General features: G+C 40.8%; 1 protein-coding gene across 7 annotated transcripts in view; it reads right to left on the reverse strand.

The window, feature by feature from the left end:
* Positions 1-208: 208 nt before the first annotated feature.
* The window catches only part of SLC10A7 (solute carrier family 10 member 7), a 242587-nt gene continuing 228246 nt past the window's right edge, over positions 209-14549 (reverse strand). For 3 of the 7 annotated variants that reach the window (XM_058550155.1, XM_058550156.1, XM_058550154.1), the window contains 2 exons: positions 4503-4673; positions 209-2323 (listed from right to left, as the gene is read on the reverse strand). In XM_058550155.1, coding sequence (XP_058406138.1) covers positions 2229-2323; positions 4503-4673 — 266 coding nt within the window. In that variant the 3' untranslated portion in view covers positions 209-2228. The remainder of the gene's footprint in view (positions 2324-4502; positions 4674-14549) is intronic. The other 4 variants (XM_058550159.1, XM_058550160.1, XM_058550157.1 and 1 more) reach the window with 2 other exon arrangements.

The following is a 14549-nucleotide window of genomic DNA, read 5'->3' on the forward strand; positions in this document are numbered from 1 at the left end:
ATTAACATTATCACCCATTAAAAAATCAAATTTCATAACAACCCTTAAAAAAATGCAGGTGAAAAAATTAGTAAACATAAATATAATCTAATGTATTTCTCTCATAAATACATTTAGAAAAAATAAATGCATAAAACAGAGAGCTTGCCAGTGCATAAACATAATAAAATATTTTAAGATATGAATTATTAAATCCCAATGAACATGATTAAAAATGAATTTTGATTTTATTTTTTGTTCCTTATGGAAAAATATGCCACAGCATTTGTGTAAAAAAAGAAATAGGCATAAACATATCACTAAAGCCACCAAAAGTCACCAGGTAAAGAAGACTATTTGAAAACAAAACACATTTTTCAAAGCAAAAGATAAAATGTGATAGCATTTTCAGTTGAATTTTATCCCATAATCACACCTACTATAGGTGTTAGACAATAGAGGTAGATAAGTTGGGGGAAAAAAATCAGTATTCAAACGCTAAGGAGAAAGATTTTTATGATAGCTCAGACAGACAGACAATTCCATTTACTCTGAAATTCAAAGAAGCTTGTAGGAACGAAACATGAAAGGCTTTCTGTGCTCCATGTGTAAGCATCAAAGTATCGCGCAAAATTACTGTAGTTTTAGACACGAGTGAAATTCTTGACAACAGAAATTTTTGACAAATAGCCTGTTTAGCATGGATTTTTGTGGGGTCTGGCAGTGGTCTTAAAATTTACACTGAGGATGACTCTTGTGAAATTTACGAGCTTCAATGATATTGGAATGAGTCAGAAGTACCTGGCAGTCACAATAGTATAAATTTACACTATTGATAAACTTGGTAAGTTTTGAAGGAATGATTTTTTCTTGTTGACAAAACAACAAGACAGCTGCTGCGGAGAGAGTGCGGCCTCAGCGTGACCCAGGATGCCAATATCATCTGTCAAATCAAGAAAGGACACGTAGAGACGATGTGACAGAATAGTGTGCAGGAAACAGAAAAAAAGTGTTCCCTTAATTCTATGTATCGCTTTATTCTCTCTTTGGGTCCGGTGAAAGCTCTTCCAGCCGTAGTAGAAGCAAGTATTGGATACTCCTTTGAAAGCTGATGCTCAACTGGGAACTAATTTTACTTGATATTTTGGTTAATGAATGGTTTTGATTTTCTGTGTCCTTTTCTCTTTCCATCTGGCTAAACGGAATGTGGATATGTAACAACTGTTTGCATCTATGACTTTTATATTTTCATGTATTCATAAGAGCAATATGATTTAATTTTTTAAAAAAATATTGCAAACATTTGTCAAATCTGCCAAGAAAATTCTAATAACTTGTGTCAAATGCCTTAAGTGTGCCTAATTCAAGGATGTACCAGGCTGCTTCTGGCTAAAAGGGGCAATTTGTGATAAGTACATCTGTGGAACAGGAAAAAAAGTTTTGGTCTCAGTTACGAATGTGAATTGTTGCCACTCTCCAACTGTAACATTTTTGCGTCTCATATTTGGCTGTTATGAGTTTGCAAGTGCGTTGGAAAACACGAAAGAAAAAAATTATGGAAGAAAAAGGAAAAGCATATTGAAATATAATTTAAAAAATTCTGAAAACCAAATCCTGTAGTTTATCTCAAAACTTCACTTACTTGACTCATAACTCAAACATCAGGCCCTTTCTTTGAAGCAGCTTATAATAAATTTAAGACATATAACACCACAATCTCTTATAATGGGACTGAGGAATTTCTGTGTGGAAACTATTTGAAGGAATGTCTAAAAAAATGATGTCAAGAAATGCAGATAAGTTACGATTTTCAGCATCTATTCAATCTATGACCCCTGCTGAGCTGATAAAGAAGAGGCATGTCACAGTTGTAGAAAAAAAGAATCACAAAGAAATCAAAGTATTCATGAAGACGACTTTGGAAATTTTCACTGTCATCAGAAGGGCATTTTCCTGATGGTGCGACCTCATTTCAAGCAGTACAGTGACTAGTATAGAGTTGTATTGCACAAAAGGTGGAAAGAGGAAAACATGTTTGCTTTTTGTCACTTAGATGACTGTTTCTTGCGTTAGGAAAAAAACCATTAAACAACTCCAAAATACTGTACCACCCCTGGCAGTAACCAACAAACTAGGTTTTGGAAATAACGCTCTTGTCAAATACATTTTAAGGCACTTAAACAGTTATATCATATTTTTGTGTAAAAAAATAAAATATGCATCGAAGCAACATTCACAAGTACAAGTCTTCAGAACTGTTTGTATGTACAATCCTGTACATATATACATCGCAGCGTAAGGAGCGCCTCCTTCGTTACACTGTTGGCCTCGTCAACTTCACTCCCTACGAGAAAGGAAAACATGCTGTTCAGAGTTGGACAGTATCCATGGCAAAGTGAAAGCATCAATTAACACCAGATAATTCATGCTACTAGAAGGAAGAAGAGGCCACCCAGATAGCATTACATAACCAATGACCCAAACCTCTGGATACAAGCAGATTCACCTGCCCACCTCACTGGTCAGCAGCCTTTGTCATCTCCCCCAGCTCGGCCTGGCTATGCATACTCTCCTGTTGTGCACTAGATGGTGGCCGTGGGCCTCAAGCAGTATTGTTCGTAAAGCAGAGGAGACACTCATGGATACTCTTAAGATTGACACTTTGTATTTATTTTTGTGGTCAAATGGGATAGATAAATATTTCAAGTCTTCTGTATTATTCTAAGCTAGCCAGCGGTCCCCTGCTTTGGAGTGGTTTCTTTGCAAGGGGAAAACGAACAGCATTGTCCAAGTTAGTCTCCCTTTTGGAAACGCTTCTGTTATTCTGTAGAATAAATCCTAGAGCTTTTAAACATTTAGAGGTAAACTTCATTCTGATTAATTTGCCGTTCACTACAACTGCATATTATTGATAGAGTATTACGATTTTCAAATAATTTTCTTCATATTTTGTCAAAATTTATATGCATAAACTCTGGCCTACAATGCACACACACATTGATAAACATAAGCATAAACATAAATGGAAGTTTTCAAAGGGGATAAATAGCAAAAGAAAGAAAAAGTTACTAAACTACTCCTCTACCAACTCTTAGTGGGAGGACCAGAGCCTGGAGTGGTCCCCAGCACAGAATGGTGATCACTAACATTTTGTTAAATAATGAAATGAGTGAAGGTGCTGGATGGGCTAATCTTTTCACATAGGATCCTGGGGACCTAGGATGCTCCTTCTAAAAGCAAACTTATAATCCTGTCTGGAGTGTCATCGTGGTATAAGGGAAAGGTGTTGGGGGCCAAATAGACTAGGGTTCAAGTCCTAATTCTTCACTGACTAAACCAATCATATAATCTTGGGCAAGTTGCTCAACACTCTGAGCCTATTTCCTAACCGGTAACATGGGGATAGCAAAGCTTGCTATAAATGGTGATGCAGATAACAATGAACAACAATGACAATAATGGTAATTATAGCAGTTAGCTTTTATCAAACCCCTGCCACCTAGTCTCCTACAACTCTGAGGAGTAGATATTATCATTAGTCTTAGAGTGGCAGAAACTGAGGTACAGGGAAGTGAAGTAACGTGCCCCAGGTCGCCCAGTGAGAAGGTGGCAGAGCCAGCAGGCTGGCTCAAGGGTCCACACTCTGAACCAGGTACAGGTTGGGATGTGCTTAGCACACACAGCTCAATAGGTGGCATTGTGGCTATTCTGTTTTCAGGACACTAAGGACAGGACACAGGGCACTCCTCTGTCATTGGCTGTCTCTTCTTCCTACTCATCTCCTGATAAGGGTCGCCACCTTGTGTACAGGCTGAAAGACGTCCTGTAAAGTCCAACCACTGGGAAGAAGCCAGCTCTACGCATGCTTCCACGATATATGCAGCATCAAAACTTCATGTGACTCACCCGGCTGATCTTATTTTGGGTGATAATTTAGGAAATCAAATCCACAAATACCAAATAAATAACGAGACTCTGAGCTAAGTGTAGTGAATTGACATTGTGTGGGCTCCTTTGCTACTGAAATTTTTTTAACGCTCAAACACGTAGTTTTGCTATACAAAAAAGTTATTATGTGTCTAGAAACAAAAATAAAGTAGGAATTCTAAATAAAGGCAGGTGCTATGATATTTAGACAGATGTGAAATCAGGACACATATGAAAGATCAAGCGGGGCAAAGACAGTATACACTTGGGTGGAGGGATACATATATTTTTGAGTATATTTACTGAAACTTTACCCCATTGCAATATGCCCTTCAATATGAGCAAATTAAAAAGACCTTTTTAAAACTGCATTTTAAGTATAACTGTACTTTTATAACAATATAGAATATTTAACCCTCAATTCTCCTGTTCAAATTGAAATGGATCAATGCATCATTATTATTGTATTTAGTTAAGAAAATATATACTTGAGAATAAGGATATGCTCGCACAAGTTAAAGTGTATAAACAGCCAAGATTCAGAAACAGCATTTCAATCTGATTTGGATTCAAATAAGATCCTTCTAGAGTCTCACCTTCTGCCTTGACACCATCCAAGACTTTATGGTTGGCACCAGCACACTTCCCAGAAGGATCTGAACCGGGTGGTAGATGAGCAGGGGTACGGATATTAAAGAGAGGTGCTCGTGGCCTGCAAACACTATCTTCAGCATTGGAATTCCTGACGAACAAAGAAGACAGAAAACCTAGAGGCAAATTCAGTCTGTCATCAAATTAAAGACATACTCCATTAAAATCAGAACTTGGGAATAGACCATTGCCATATTTCCCCCATATGTATTCACAGAACTGAAAAGGGAAGGTCTCAAACGAGTCACCAAATCTTTCCATCTTCCTTTCACTACATAAAGCTCTAAACTCTACCTAGAACAGATTAAAGCTGAAAAGATGGTCACTATTCAAGGGCACCAATAACTCACACCGCAAATTAGCAGCCTCTAACAAGGAGATGAGAGAAGATAGTGTGGAACAGAGTTGCTTCAAGAAGACTGAAAAATGCCAGTGAGGTAGAGGTTCAAAATGGATCTTTTCTTGCTTAGTAGTGAAACAGTCTGTTGGTCTTTAGGGAGGCCTGCCTGGCACCATTTCAAAGACCTAAAGTTCACTTTTGAGAGTCGAAAGGATATGGTAAGACAATGTATGGTACATACTGCTATAAGTAGGAGGGGACTTTAGCCAAATGAACATTAATAAAGGCTTTGCACATTCTCTTTTCACCAAGGATCTCAAAGCACTTTACGCAATGTTGTATATGGCAGGTAAATTCTAAGATTAGTGCTGAAATGTTCAAACCCCACAGTGAAGGTCTTAATAGAACTCGAGTGAATGAATACTACTTCCTGAGTCTCCCATTCTATTAACACCCAGGCAAGGTGTGCATATTTTGCAAGCAGCTGCCTATAGTGTGTACCTATTAAGCCTCTATAATAGAATTCAGACACTGGCAGTTTGACTATTATCAACAATTGTTTTAATATGGCCCAGTTCTCAGAACTGCTGTGTATGCATGTCAGCTTTTCCAACTGAATAGCTTTAATAGCTTAGCTTTCTTCTCGTTTCTTTGAGAACAGCCTCTGAAAAGGACCCAAGCTCCTAACCACCCGCAATGATGGCACATAAATAACTTTTTATTATAATCCAGCGAGGAAAGCTCTGCTTTTTCAATTATTTCTACCTTCTAATAAATTTCAAACCTTTATGCAAAAATGTATTTCATGGCTGCTTTCTTTTTCACAGCCTCACATATCATTGCCATAAACTGAAAACACTTAACCCTTCCCAAACAATGTCTCTCTCAGAGCTTCAAAAGCACAGATTTTTGCAGTTTCTGTTGTCTCACAAATAGAAAAAACAAAAGAGCTTTATTTTAAAAAACAATATGCTTCATCCATTTATAGTTGAAAAGCAGCATCTGGTATTATAGTCCTGAAAAGTTATGAAGATGAAAAAATGAGACCTGAACATACTCCTCCTGTCTCCAGGAAAGATTACTTGGCCCAAAGGGATGATGCTAAGGAGCTGGGGGAGGAGGATGGAGTTGAAGTGGGGGTAAGGGGAGCAAAAGATAGAAATATGGAGATATTTATTCCTAAAAATGATCAGAGCAGGGGTCTTTGACCCAAAATTCGAGGACCGTAGCTGCTGGGCTAAACGACCTGAGTTATCCTTTCTTGGCCAAGACTCAGGCTCTGTGTCATTCTTCAGCAAGCTGAAGTGGGCTCTGAAGGGAAGCCACAGACACTCACAGGGCTGCTGCCACAATAAGTAAACAAAAATCGACTGCAAGATATACAAGGTATCTTAATGTAAGCAACGTCGGAAATTCACGTTGGTGTGATGAATCAGGTACACAAAGATAGCAATGATGATGATGACAATGGTTAGTGTGCAGTGAGTGCTTACTAGATGTCACGTGCTCTCAAGAGCTTTCCCATATTAACTGAACTAAGCCTCACAGGAACCCAAGGAGATTGATGAAAACTATTGTTGGCAGCATTTTACTGGTCAGGAAACTTTCCCAAGTGGTGAAGGCCGAACTGCAACCCAGGCAACTTAAATTTCCAGTTCTCTGTGTCAGGTAAGGTTCAAGGCCTCTGAGGTCTCAGTTCAAGATGCCATGAGGATTGCAGCTCCATTACCCTAAAGAGGGCCTGGAATGTAAAAACCTTTCTAGTCCAGAAGTCCTTTTGGAACTCATTCCCCTTGGACCCTTCCCAGAAGCACTTCCAGGAGCAGCAGACCTCATCAATCTCCCCTGCTACCGACAACAGGATGTCCTGTGATTTCACACGTGTGAGGAGCTAAGTAACTGCTATGATCACCCCAATAGCGGCAAGGGAACCAGAGATTGAAAGATGTAGCCAAGTCTTTACCCTCAAGAAGCTTCCAGTGTGCAAGTGACCTTCTACCTTCTTTGGACCCTAAAACCAATTTGTGTGAAGGTGTCTTCTGGCCCTGTGCTGGTTCTTCAGCTCTTATATCTCATCTTCAAACACACCCTTCTGTACACTGCTCGATGATGGGACCAGGACTCTGGAAACATCACTCCTTGTCAGCTGGCTCTCAGGACAGTTCTGCCAAAGGGGGCACTAGAGGAAGGCTGGCCAAGGAGGAGGTGCTTGGGGTTCCTGCCAGCAACAGCACTTTCAAGGGGGCAGCAGTAGTTGGCTCCAGCCCACAGCTCATTGTCCCCTCCTCGCAGGTCTGAGCCCCCATTTCCTCCTCCAAGTGTGTAGGTTCTGAGAACCCCAACTTCTCCCCTTTGTTCCCCTGGCTTGGGCTACTTCCTGCAGTTATTCCTCATTTGTTTTCCAGTACATACTGTTTAATCTTCCCTATATTGAAGGAGTGGTGTCTGTCTTCCTGACTGACCCTGGGGAGACAGGCCCTTTTCTTACTTTGCCTCGCATCACAGTCATTCACCATGTGCTTGAAAACGAGAAGGGACCCATGACGACCTGCAGCTGCTGTAGACATTTGTCGAATTAAATAGGGATTTCTCCTCATCACCTTACGTGCTTGCAATACCCTCTTGTTAATAGTTAATCAAATTCCCTATCACCACCGCTTTGAGCGACTAATGTTAAAAATATGATTGAAAATAATGTATCAGTGAAAAAAACTTAGCTTCCCAGAGATTAGGCCCAAGACCTTTCACATGTCGTTGCTTGTCACTCTCATGTGGTGGATTCACAAGTCAATTACTGGGCGGGCGGAGGACTCCAGCAATTTTCCCTCAGTCTTAAAATCTACCTTACTTTTCAATCACTTGATTACCTACTTTCCTTCTCAAATATTAGCGTTTTCCCTCTGTCTCCTGTTAATCTCCATCTTTCTTCCTTCCTGCTTTCCTTCAGTTTCTTCCCCACTCCCCTTCCCATCCCACACCAGCAGAGCGTCCACTGAGTGCATTTTCATTTTCTGGAAGGCCAGAGATGAAAGAGAAGTTGGGAGAAGCAGAGTGAGAGTTAACTTCTCCATGTTTGAGTGATCCTTGCCACGGTGGCAATCATTGGAAGCAGTGAGGGTAACATCTCTGTTCTAGGGCATCTTTGCCATGTCTCCACACTATCAGGAAGACAATGAGAAACTCAGCAGAGAGGGGTTGGAAACCTGCGAGCTCCACTGCACTCACTGTACTGTGATTTCTGACGCCTGGTCATGAATTGGGCAAAATTTGGTCTTCAAGTCAAATCAAAGAAAATCAGCTGTAGCTTTTATTCCAGAAGCCTATGTAATGAACCACCCTTGCATCCTCTTCACTCACTCACTTAATAATTCACTTGATCACTCATTCATTCATTCATTCAATCAGCACTCATGGAACTGATTAACTACTCTGAAAGGGCTAGACATGAAGGGGGATGTGACATAACCCTGCATTTAAGTAACTTACTGGGCACCTCTGTGCCCATTCAAATCCCCTCCAGATAACTTTCCTTCAGGGCACAATCAGCTCTCAATTGCACTTTCCACACTATCTCCAAATCAGTCTCTGCCTTTAGGCTTGTCCTGTCCAAGCTATTTTCCACTCTGCAGCTAGAGTGAACATTCTTTCTTTTTGGTGAGGAAGATTGTCCCTGAGCTAACATCTGTTGCCAATCTTCCTCTTTTTACTTGAGGAAGTTTGTCCCTGAGCTAACATCTGTGCCAATCTTCCTCCATTTTATATGTGGGACACCGCCACAGCATGGCTTGATGAGTGGTGTAGGTTTGCACCCAGGATCCGAACCTGCAAACCCCGGGCCACTGAAGCGGAGTGTGTGAACTTAACTGCTACGCCACCGTGCTGGTCCCAGAGTGAACATTCTTGATTACAAATCTGACTATGTCAAATCATGCAGGAGTTTCTCACACAAGAGAGTGTGGTGTGGTGGACAAGGACCCCCCTCCCACTGTGTCTCATCTCTCCTCCCCTCTGCTACTTCTGGGCTCCAGCATGAGGAGCACCTGTGGTTCCTCCCTCACTCATCCCTGCCCAGGCACCCATGCCCACGTTGTCTCACCTCTAGGCCTTCGCACATGAACTCCTTTTGCCTACAATGCCCAACATCCACTTCTCAACCTGCCCAATCCTTTAGTTTTCAGTTCTTAAGTCACCTCCTCTGGGAAGCCATCCTCGAAGTCCCAAGTCTGGCTTTACATCATTTCTACTCTCTGCTTACCTAACCCGGGGCACATTCCAGCCTAGCGTTCATAGCACTTGTTATCATTGCCTGATTCTTGTGTGTTTTCCTCACTAAGCTGTAAGCTTCTTAGGGTCAACAACTATTTCTTCTTCATCTTTGAGCATTTAGTAGGTGCTCAAAAGGAGTGTGTTGAATGAATGGATTTGCACTTTTCCAGATCCCATCATAAAGTTACTGTGCAGACTCTCACTCTATTTTTATTACATTCTTTAACTAGGAAAAAAACCAATAATTTAAAAAAACCAAACAAAGTTACTCGAAAGAGTTTTCTTTTTAAAGTAAAATTTAAATATAGGACTCTTTTCATCTTGCTATCATTGCAGTAATATAAATGAAGCAAATTAATTTTAATGCTCCCAGGTACTGATTCTGTGTCACCATGGTTGACAGGATCCAACCAGGCTTTATGAGATGGCATTTGACTTTATGGAAGTGAACACTACGCACGCATTTACAATTTTACAGGGACTTTAAGCTGTCATGCTGAAAAATGTTTATAAAACATTAATCAAAAAATGCCTCTTTAATACAATGCATTGTCTGAAAGATGTTAGAAGGCGCATATTGTAAATGGATTCTTTTTCTGACTAAAGTAATTTCCACCAAAAGCATTTCCCCACTGCTCTACAAGTACACTGTGTGGAGAGATAAGGAGCCCTTTCCCAGCACATTACTACCTGATCCAAACACTTGGGAAATCACTAATGTACAGCATGCCATATTTCCATGTCACACATGACACATTTGTCTAAAATTATCCAACAGAGTTTGACACTGCAGCATATTCCATAAGCAGAGCTTTCAACTGACATCTGCCAAGTAGGAACTTCAAGTGAGAGCTTTCTTCTTCTAACAAGCAAGTAAGGGGTTTCTTTTATCCTATACCCAGGATGGAAAGGATAAAACAAGACGTATGAGAACAAGTTTTTTTTTCCTATTTTAAATATGTTTATTTTATGTTCTCTGAATTAGAAAATTCCCTTTGTATCAGTGTTGAAGATTCAACAGTTACGACTTTCCATGGGATGAACAGTTTTTTTTATTTTTCCTTGAGAAACAGACATTTTTCTTCCTAGATTAAATATGGACTTTTATATAACTCCCACTGAAGGCTGCTCTGTGGTTCACAATATAAAAACTATCTATCTTATATTATTGTTCAGAGTTTACTTATTTATAGGTGCACAATGTTCTCACCACCCATCCATCCATTCATTCATTCAAAAAATAGTTTTTGGGTCTCTGCTGTATGTGAGTTCCTGTTTTCGGTGCTAAGGACATAAGGAAAATAGCACAGATAAGGTCCCTGCCTTCTTGGGGCCCCCTGTCTAGTAGCTCTTGGCCTGACCACCTCAACTTCCCTCCATCCAAGAGATGAGTGCCGGGACATCGCGTGTAACCCCTTCTGTCACTGGCTTACCTGATTTCTAAACTCAAAGCCTGAGGATCATCTTTGACTAATCCCATTGTCTTTCTACCTCTAAATCAAGCCACCAAATTCTTTCCTCACCTACCATTCTCCTTCTCCCTGAGTTTTCACTGCCACCTTCCTAATTTAGGTCCTCAGAAAATCAAGCCAAGATTACTTTTACAGCCTCCTGACATAATGCCCTGTCTTCAGACTCTTCCCTTCATCAATCTTACAAACCGCAGCCAGATTAATCTTCCTAAAACTCACATTAATTAAAGCCAATACTCTGCTCAAGAATTACAATGACTTTCCAGTGCCCATTCATCAAACCCTCTACCTATTCAACTACAGCAAAAAACCATTGCTCCTACCACCATGTTGTGCTTACTGCATGCTAAGTGTGTTGCATGCATTATCTCATTTAATCCTACAACAGCGCTAAGAAGTAGGTGGCAATTTTCCTATTTAAAGATGGGGAAACTGAGGTTTAGAGCAAGTAAGTGACTTGCCTAACATCGTACATCTGGTAGGTGGTAGAGGCAGAATGAGACCTCAGTCTGTTGACTTTTAATCACTAAGCTATGTTAACTCCATTAAACCAAACTTTCAGTTGCCAATTGCTGCCATGGGCTCAGGCCTCGCACTTTCTTGTCTTTGTAAAAGCTGCGCCCCTGCCCGGATCTTGCCCTTTCTCTCTGTGTGCCTAACCCCTATGCGTTTGTTCGGGCTCAGCTTCATAGTTTCCTCCCCCATGAAGGTAACCTCCCTATCGATTTCTCCTTCTTTGGAAGAATGAAGACACTCTTCCCAGCTGCACCACATAATACAGCATTTGCTTATGTTGCCATTATTTTCTTACATGTAGGTTTTGTTTTCCCCTGCACGTAGGAAAGTGTCAAAGTGTTATATTTTTCTAGTCTCCTGCAGTGTTTAAGCACAGGACTGGTACTCAATACATAAATGATTGATTATTCAAGAATAGGTGCTAAAGTCATGCTTCCTATTGAAAAAGGCAGGATATAGAACACATACTAGAGGCTTTACTAGATGCTAAAGAGAATCATTCACACACCCCTCTGGGAGAGGACTGTATTTCATAGGACAAAAATACATTTGATATGGCAGGAAGGTAAGAAGGTGAACTAACCGTGGAACACAAAATTTGAAATGAGTATTGACTGTGCAGTAGGAGAGGAAATAACGTGAGAAACCCCCTTTGTATCTTTTGAAGTCGAACATTACACTTCCTTTCCCACTTAGCTAAGGGAGAGTACACGCCAATCACCTGGATCATTTCCTGTCTTGCAAAGATTCATTCGCCTGAATTCACATGACTTGTTTCCCATTTAAATGCTTTCTCAGACTTTTCACTGAGTTCTGGAAAGAGCTGCTGGCAAATGTGGAATCCAGTTGCTTCTCTCTTTAGTTGTCATGGTGATTTCCCACTTTTGTTTAGCTTGTTCTTAGTTAGAAACATCCATAAGTTTACAATCCAAATGTCCTCTGCATTGTTATTTGAATTCTCTCTCTTCCCCCTTAGTGAATCTCTCAGAAAAGCCCATGTTTGCCTTTAAAAGTCATTGGGAGAGATGGTCTCCCCAGTCATAATATTAATCCAGGGAGGCAGTCGCTGTCTGGGGAACACAACCACCCTTTTCCAGCATCGCTAAATGCCAATCTCTGTGTCCCCTTCCCCACCACATGTGTGTGCGCGCGCACACACACACACATACAGTCTTTCTCTTTAGAGACAAATAGTCACAGACAGGCAAACTCACTGGCACTGATTTATCTCAATTACTAAACAAAGGGGCAACTGTATGCCATTTCTAGAGTACGAAATGATGCCATGATAAGGTATAACAATAGTTTTGGAATTTGGTTAGAAAAGGCTTTCAGTTAGTATTATCCTAAAGCAAACTATAGTTGTCATTTCATGCTGCAATTTGTAATTTACTGCATCCAGTAGCAGACATGAGGCAGTCCAGTGTAGCAGTTAAGAAGCCTGATGCAGGAGTCAGAGAGCCTGACTTGGAATCCCATGTCTACCACTTATCACCTGTGTGACCTTGGCTGGGCAAGTTATTTAACATCAGTTTTCACATCTGTAATATGTACCTACTTTGTAGGTTTCTTCTTTTCTTATATTATTTATTTATTTATTTTTTTGGTGAGGAAGATTGGCCCTGAGCTAACATCTGTGCCAATCTGCCTCCATTTTGTATGTGGGATGCTGCCACAGCATGGCTTGACAGGTGGTGTGTAGGTCCGCACCTGCGATCCAAACCTGCAAACCCCAGGCTGCCAAAGCAGAGCGTGTGACCCTAATCACTATGCCACCAGACTGGCCCTTTTCTTTTTAAATAAACAGTAAGTGAAATGCTACACAATGTCTGGCAACTAGTAAGTCTTCCTTCTTTATATGCCAGACACTCTCCTAGGTGCAGTGAACAAATGGGCAAACCCCCCTGCATTCATGGAGCTTATGTTCCTACTCATGTAATAAGGAGAGAAGACAGACAGAGCCACGCCACAGCTACGCAAAGAGAAAATTCCACCCAATAACAAAATCATGGCACTGGGCGGTGAGAAAAGGCAGCACTGCTGTCTAGGAAAAAAGGTGTTAGGCAAAAAGTGGATCAGTGAACATTTGGGTTATTCTAATTTTTATCTCTTTTTTAGAGTGGGTAAAAAGAAAGGCCACCTACTTCCAGGTTGATGGGTGTGCCCTGGCTTGCTGTCCATCAGAAGCCTGAGAGATCAGTCAAGAGCTGCCCGAAGGTGTGGCATTTTGGAGCAGGTGGTGTTTAGTCTGCACAGCCCCCAGAATTATATTCTGCTCATAATCCTAGCTCTTCTAGGACTTCCCCCTAAACCCATTCTGGAATGTTCCAAAGGCTGGCAAGTCAATTCCTGCAGACTCCATTAGGAAGGGGGATAGGAGGTCACAGATCATGTGACCTGCTCTCATTCACTCCCATCTAAATGACTGGTCTTTTGCTCAAATTCTCCAAGGTATTTTAATACCTTGCCAATGATTTGCATTTTACTTGCTTTCCTGTTCTTCTCCTGTCATTCCATCTTTAACTGAAAACTCTTACCATATTATTTTTGGTATGACTCCACCACAGCATCAGAACCTCTATTGTTGCTTTATGAGACACAGAAGAAAAAATTTTTGTCCTTTTTATACAAAGATTCATCCCAAATGAGGTACAACTAAATAATGTACGCAAATAAGAGCTCTCTAGCAGTTTTCTCAGTGTGATGGGATCAGGGAACCAACATAGACGTAGAGCATTTCCAAACTGCTGAACACAAAGCCAAGAGCAGCAGCTCCGGGATGTCTAACAACCCCCCTTGGCCAGACCTCTGGCAGAAAAACAAGATAATCGCGCACCAGTTTAACAGATATGTACAAACGGAATTTTAATTTCCAACCCCTGAAGCCTGAAAAATGTCATATGGTTATCTCTGCAGATAGCATAGGAGAGGGAAAGGGACACTGAAATCTACACAGGAGACGTCAGCAAACATGCTTTACAGACTGGACTCAAACATTCTCTCTGCCACCTCGAAGGGGCTCCCACTGCTCTCCCACCACCCCACCCCTCTACAGTTAGGAAGATTTTAAAGCTCCATGTCTTTTCTGGTACAGTCAGGAGCTATTTCGCTATGTTAAACAGAGGTTTATGTAAAACTTTCCTAAGAGATTTATCCTTCCTTCATATTTCCAAACCAGAATTCAAAAACATTCCTTTATCCAGAAGAGAGATTTAGTCCTGGAAGAGCAGGGAGATGAACAAATATAACGTTACAAACTAAATGTCTGAGGCCATTGTTAAGAGAAAGGAACAATCTTTCCACTAATTAAGAGCTTTAGAAAAACGAGAGCAGTATTCATGTTTTAGTCCTTCAGCGATCCCACATCACATGGATTTTGGAAGCCACCTCTGGCGTTC

The sequence above is a fragment of the Diceros bicornis genome, chromosome 11 (assembly GCF_020826845.1).
Source record: "Diceros bicornis minor isolate mBicDic1 chromosome 11, mDicBic1.mat.cur, whole genome shotgun sequence".
Lineage (NCBI taxonomy): Eukaryota > Metazoa > Chordata > Mammalia > Perissodactyla > Rhinocerotidae > Diceros > Diceros bicornis.